At 34.6% G+C, this 6,000-nt stretch overlaps 1 protein-coding gene across 1 annotated transcript in view; it reads left to right on the top strand.

Annotated features, from left to right (window-relative positions):
• The first annotated feature begins 598 nt into the window (after positions 1-598).
• LOC111510015 (NPC intracellular cholesterol transporter 2 homolog a) overlaps positions 599-6,000 on the top strand; it is a 30,065-nt gene continuing 24,663 nt past the window's right edge. The window contains exon 1 of the mRNA XM_023165872.2: positions 599-903. Within this exon, the coding sequence (XP_023021640.1) occupies positions 828-903 (76 nt within the window). The 5' untranslated portion in view covers positions 599-827. The remainder of the gene's footprint in view (positions 904-6,000) is intronic.

Below are 6,000 nucleotides of genomic sequence, written 5' to 3'. Positions count from 1 at the left end.
TGCCGCCAACTTTGAGTGTGCACAATTTCGTTTACTTCGACTACACCACTCGTTAACGTTTTGATTCAGCGTACAATTACTGTATGCCACTGTCAACATTTCAAGAGTTTCTGAGCACCTAATTCCATACTTTACACAAAATTCGATGCAAAATTTTTGATGAAACTTCTTCAAAAGCAGAAAATCGCCGGACACGCAAAATACTTCTTACTTTCATACTTCTCACCAACAAACTGATAAATTCGAGACTAATGAACGAATATTGAAAAAAAAACAAAAAAATCGCTAATTGAGAGTTCGCATCATACAAAATTTGACAATTCACCTTAATTTTTGAACAGACCCCGTATATTCTTGTGTGAAAAAAAGATGGTAATGCCTGTTTTTTTTAAATTCAGGTCTATTATATGACAAGGAAGTTACCAACTTATGTGAAATCTAACACATTGTAAATACATTTTTTTGAAGAATGTATTTCACTAGATTCAAATTGTTAACCAGAGGTCCTAATTATAACCTCATTAAGTCGTCAAACACGACCGGTGCTATAATGACATGTTCCCCTTCCAGTGAAATCTAGTGAAACAAGACACCTTTGTACTATCGTCAGATGAATACAAATCAGCCACGGTATCGGAAGTCTTAAAAAGAGATCACTAGAAGGCCGCTTCAGAAAAGAATTGTTCAGCGATACTCGAGTCCATTCTTCAAGAGAGAGTTGCGCCTCCAGTACAGTAATCTCGGTTTTAGCTGTTACATACTTGAGTAACGGCTGTACCAGATTAGGTCTTGTGAAATTGTGCCACGGATTTATATAATTCTGGAAAATGAAGATTGTTCTGGCGGTTTTGTGTGTGGTTTCTTACGTTTTGGCCACCGAAGTTAGGCAGTGCCCGAATTTGGGTGAGTAAAGACTTTTCATGGTAGAAATTTAAAAATACTGAGCCATATTTCACATGTAGTGTCAGTGAATTGAAAACAAATATAGAAACTGAATTTCAACCATTAAATTGTATTGACAGAGAAGACCAAATTTTTGGATTCAATGTAAATAGTAGAAACACCTGTTGATAATTTAAGTGCGAAGTACAAAAAATTTGCCTGCTTGAACGTTTTGATTTATTAACGGAAAAAACCTTTCTGAATGAGTGTTTATAGATAAAAAAACAACGGATAGGTACCTCAATTCCCATTTAAATCATCAATAGCCAATGGTCTGGTTTGAGAATGATATGAGTTTAAATTTCAAATTCATAATAACTTATCTTGTACCATAAAATAGGTAAGCAAAACCCACTTTGTAATCATTCATTTATAAGGTTTTGTCCCACATGCGTTCATCCAATTTGTTCAGCTCTTTTCAGCACCAATCGATATCTTCAAAATACAATTTTCAAATGAGAAAATATTGATTTTTCATGAAAGAAATGAATTGGCGACTGTTATTCACGAACTACATGAAAATAGCATATATGTACTTTTCCACTACCCCCAAGAATTCATGAACACCCTTTTCCACTGTGGTGTGAAGTTTGAGATTATCTATACATATGAAATGAAAGGGTGGCTTCGCTCCCTCTGGCCTCTGAAAGTGTCGTAGTAGTATCCATAAGTACTTCACAAAGGAGAAGGTGATAGCATTAATCATCTACAGAAAATAATAAAGCTGAGAGAATCACTCTGAAACACACCTTCTTTCTGAAAGTTACCGACCATGTCAAGATGCCTGTGAACAGCAGGGGACAAGAGATCAATATTTTGCATATAGCCCACCGCATTCGTGTTTTCTCACTGCCTCTCTTAGCTTGCATCTTCTATAGAAACTATTCTAGTTTACGATCAGAACAGAGAAGATTTTATCTTTGTGAACGAGTGCTTTGAATCTGGTAATGTTTATGTGCTAGATGTCATTCAGTGACAGTGAAGTGTTATCCATTACTACTACGGATCCCTGCGGAAATTTCACAAGTATGATTTCAAACCATTCTTCGAATACTATGGCATCCATTTCTTGATGATAATCCCCATTTTTCTTCGATTCAAACACCATCAATTCATCTTTCACGAATCCTTCACTGCTGACTATGTGAGTAATGATAGGGATCCAAATAACAGAGTAATCCTAGTTTCTTTATCCGTTTCTGAAGAGTTTTGTCACAGCAGCTCACGTTATGGCCGGAAATTTCAATCAATCAATTTCTTCCCTAAGATTTTAATTAAAGAAATCTCATTGCTTTTGTAACAGTCGTATATATTTTTCTTTACTCGAAACCAAACTTGATATGTAGATTCTCAAATACATTGAAACATACTCTGTATTTCAATATTCAAATGCATCCGAATCTCATTCACTGGTATCTCTTTTTCGCATTGTTCTCCAGCGCTATTGGAATCACTACACAGGAAAAAGTCTGCGTTGTTATCACACTCGTTATTACTATTAGCTGAATAACGGAAAAACAGATTTTAAATAACAAAAATTTATCAATATCGAATTTCAATACTCAAATCGCGATCAGTTCCTGAACTGAACATTGACGACACAACGGACCTGCAAACTTCGTACCTCTTTGGAAATAATTGATGTTGTGTCGCGACATGATATTATCTTTTCTAAATTGTGTTTGTGAAGCACAAAGTCGGGTAATACTAACACGTCAGTGTTTCCAAGTTATTCTCATGCTCAGAGTAGGTTTAATATAAGGAATGATTGCTGAATTTGTTAAAAAAAAAAAACAGTAGGAGATATACTTGGTGATTTCTGATACATTCTTGGTGATTTCTACTATTTACAATAATTTAATAATCGTTATATATTTAAACTTGCAGACAGTATTGACATTAGTTTGAATGTCAAAACAGGAAATCCACTGAAAAGACAGTAGACCTGACAACGCTGAACACGAACGACACTTCTCTCGTACGATTTCTTCTTCAACTGCAGCGGATTGATTCGTAAAATTTCGCAGTTGAATTGCATTTCAGCTTAGTGGAAGCCTGACGACCGATGAAAATTGGTTCAGCCGGTTTTGAGATTTAAATGGTGTTACCAATACAATTTTGCGTCCCTGTTTTAAATTTTGGATAGACATTGCTTTGTAGTTATTTTCTCTCTGTTTTTCTTTGGGAGTATTCCTCATTTTCGTTTAATGATGGAAAGTGCAGTGGTAAGTGAAGATGAATGGCCATCAAAAATATGATCAACTACTCCCCTGTCTAATACGTTGGATTATATCCGGCGTGTCAGTGCAGGATTCTTCACTGAAGTTATGCCTGTATATGCAGATAGCGATACAACTGCCGCAATGGATTTTCAATGATTGGAACACACTTGCAGACCGGTTTCGGGCTGTTTAGCCACTCGTCAGTGCAAGGTAGTGTCTATGATCGACATAAAGTCTATATATTTGAAAAGTTTCCTTTCCTTATACGAGGAATTGGGCAAATTTCAGATATGCGGTTGGTTATCCCGTTCACAGGCAGATGGGGTGATGACAATCTGTTGGTTGTTGTCCGCTTCAGCCCAGTTCAAGGAATGATACTCTGAAGGAATTCGATTTTCAATTATCGGAAAAATGATCCATAGGTGATGAATATAAGTCAATAAATGTAACAAACAAACGATATTCTATTTTTCAATATTTAGACCAAAAGGAAATAACTACGAGAACCCTCAAACTGTATGAAACGAAAAGTGTACATAATAGTTGTTATACTTCTTTCAATGGGATGTATTGCCTCCCCTAGCCCTTCTGCAGGCTTTCACACGTCTACCCATGCTGTCGATGAGGTTGTTGATAACATGCAGATAAACGTTGTTCCACTCTTATAAAATAGCATTTCGAAACGGTTCTGAGCTGTCAGGTGGATCATTTCTGGTATGCTTCCTCCTCGAAATGTAATCCAGAACATGCTCTATCGGATTCATGTCTCGTGAGTTCGGTAGTCAATCAATCCTTGCATTTCCTACTTCTACCAGAGCGTTTTGCACAGCCACTGTTCGATGTGGTGGGGCATTAACAAATTGCTGGAATTGGAAATTTTTTTAGAAGAAAACAAGTGTGACATATTTTGTGTGTCTGAGCATTGGGCTCGTGACAATCAGGTTTCATCTCTTAGATTAGATGGTTTTAAAAATGCTAATTTTTCTTGTAGAACAAAATCATTGCATGGAGGAGTAGGCATTTATGTTAGAAATAATATAAATTTCGAAACAGTGAAAACCAAATCTGTTGAAATAGATTTTGAAGTTACAGCAATTAGATGTAATTTAGGTGTATTGAACAATTGTAAGTTGAATACTTTAGTAATAGTAGTTTATAGGAGTCCAAATGGGATCTTTGACATTTTTCTAAATAATCTTGAGGAAACGATTAAGAACTTAATAGAAAAATATAAAAATCCTAATCTCATACTGTGTGGAGATTTCAATATGAATTTTATAGATGAATCCAAAAACCTCAGCTCCTTAAGAGATCTTCTTAGTTCATATAATATCTCATCAACCATCAACATTCCAACAAGAGCAAGTAATTGTCTGGATAATATTTGCACGAATATTGACATAGGTTTATATAATAGCAAGGTGGTTGATAATTACCTCAGTGATCATCAAAATGCCCAACTAATTCATATTGACATTAATTCTGATGAAGCCATTCAAACAACACCCCTGCACCAATTTAGAGATCTTAATAACCAGTACAATATTGAGTACTTTTTATAATTATTACATAATGAAGATTGGGAGGATATGTATCACTGTACAGGAAACGCAAATGAAAAATTTGAGGTCTTCTTTCAAACTTTTAAACACCTTTTTGATATTGCTTTTCCTCTGAAAACTGCGAAACCAAAACATAGATTAACTCAAAAAAAAACCATGGCTAACAAAAGGTTCACTAATTTCCGGCAAAAATTTGAAGAATATATATGCCCTAACTCTAACAGGAAATGAAAATTTCAAAGCCTATTATAAAAAATATAAGAAACTATACAAACATCTGTTAAATGTAGCAAAAAAAAGTATAATAATAGCCTGATTGCCAACTCTAAAAATAAAGCCAAAACTGCTTGGAATATAATAGGAACAAATAAAAATTCAAAGATGAGATCGAATACCATTCAATTGAATATAGATAACAATATTGTTCAGGACACCCAGATAATAACAAATCATTTTGCTGAGTATTTTAATAGTATTCCAATAATACTTTCGAACAATATAAAAGAACCATTATATGAACTCACACTTAAAGATTTCAATCCTTTTACTTTTTCCTTCAAACCTGCTCTAGAAACAGATATAACACGTATAATAAGTAATCTAAAAACTACACATACTACTGGTAATGATGATATTAGCTCTTGTCTGTTAAAAAAGTGTTCAACATATATTGTTAAACCATTAACTTGTGTGATTAACAGCTCTTTGGAGGAAGGAATCTACCCTGAAATTCTGAAAGTCGGTAAAATAAAACCCATACATAAAACAGGTGATAAAACTCAGGTTGAAAATTTCAGGCCTATCACTGTTCCCAGTGTGTTTGCAAAAGTTCATGAAAAGTGTGTGGCACACATGGTAATTTCTTTTTTTGATCTTCATAAACTCTTTAATGCAAATCAATTTGGCTTTAGAAGAGGGCGGTCAACAACGCATGCCATAATAACATTTCTTAATGAACTATATAATAATCTAGATGAAGGAAAGAGAACCCTGGGTGTTTTCTTGGATCTTAGTAAGGCATTTGATTTGGTTAACCATAAAATCCTACTAGATAAATTAGAAAAGTATGGATTTAGGGGCATTCCATATAAATGGTTTGAAAGTTACCTGGGCAATAGAACACAATATGTTGAGATAGACAACTTTAAGTCTATTCACCGTAATTATACCATGGGAGTGCCACAAGGTTCTATTCTGGGACCATTGCTTTATATAATATATGTCAATGATTTTGCAGGTGATGTTGTAATGTACGCAGATGATACAACCTTACT

This window comes from Leptinotarsa decemlineata, unplaced genomic scaffold (assembly GCF_025532065.1).
Source record: "Leptinotarsa decemlineata unplaced genomic scaffold, Ldec_3_MD MMD2_tig00078422_RagTag_RagTag, whole genome shotgun sequence".
Classification (NCBI taxonomy): Eukaryota; Metazoa; Arthropoda; class Insecta; order Coleoptera; family Chrysomelidae; genus Leptinotarsa; species Leptinotarsa decemlineata.
The sequence above is the reverse complement of the archived record's forward strand: the minus strand, read 5'-3'. Positions and strand labels throughout refer to the sequence as shown.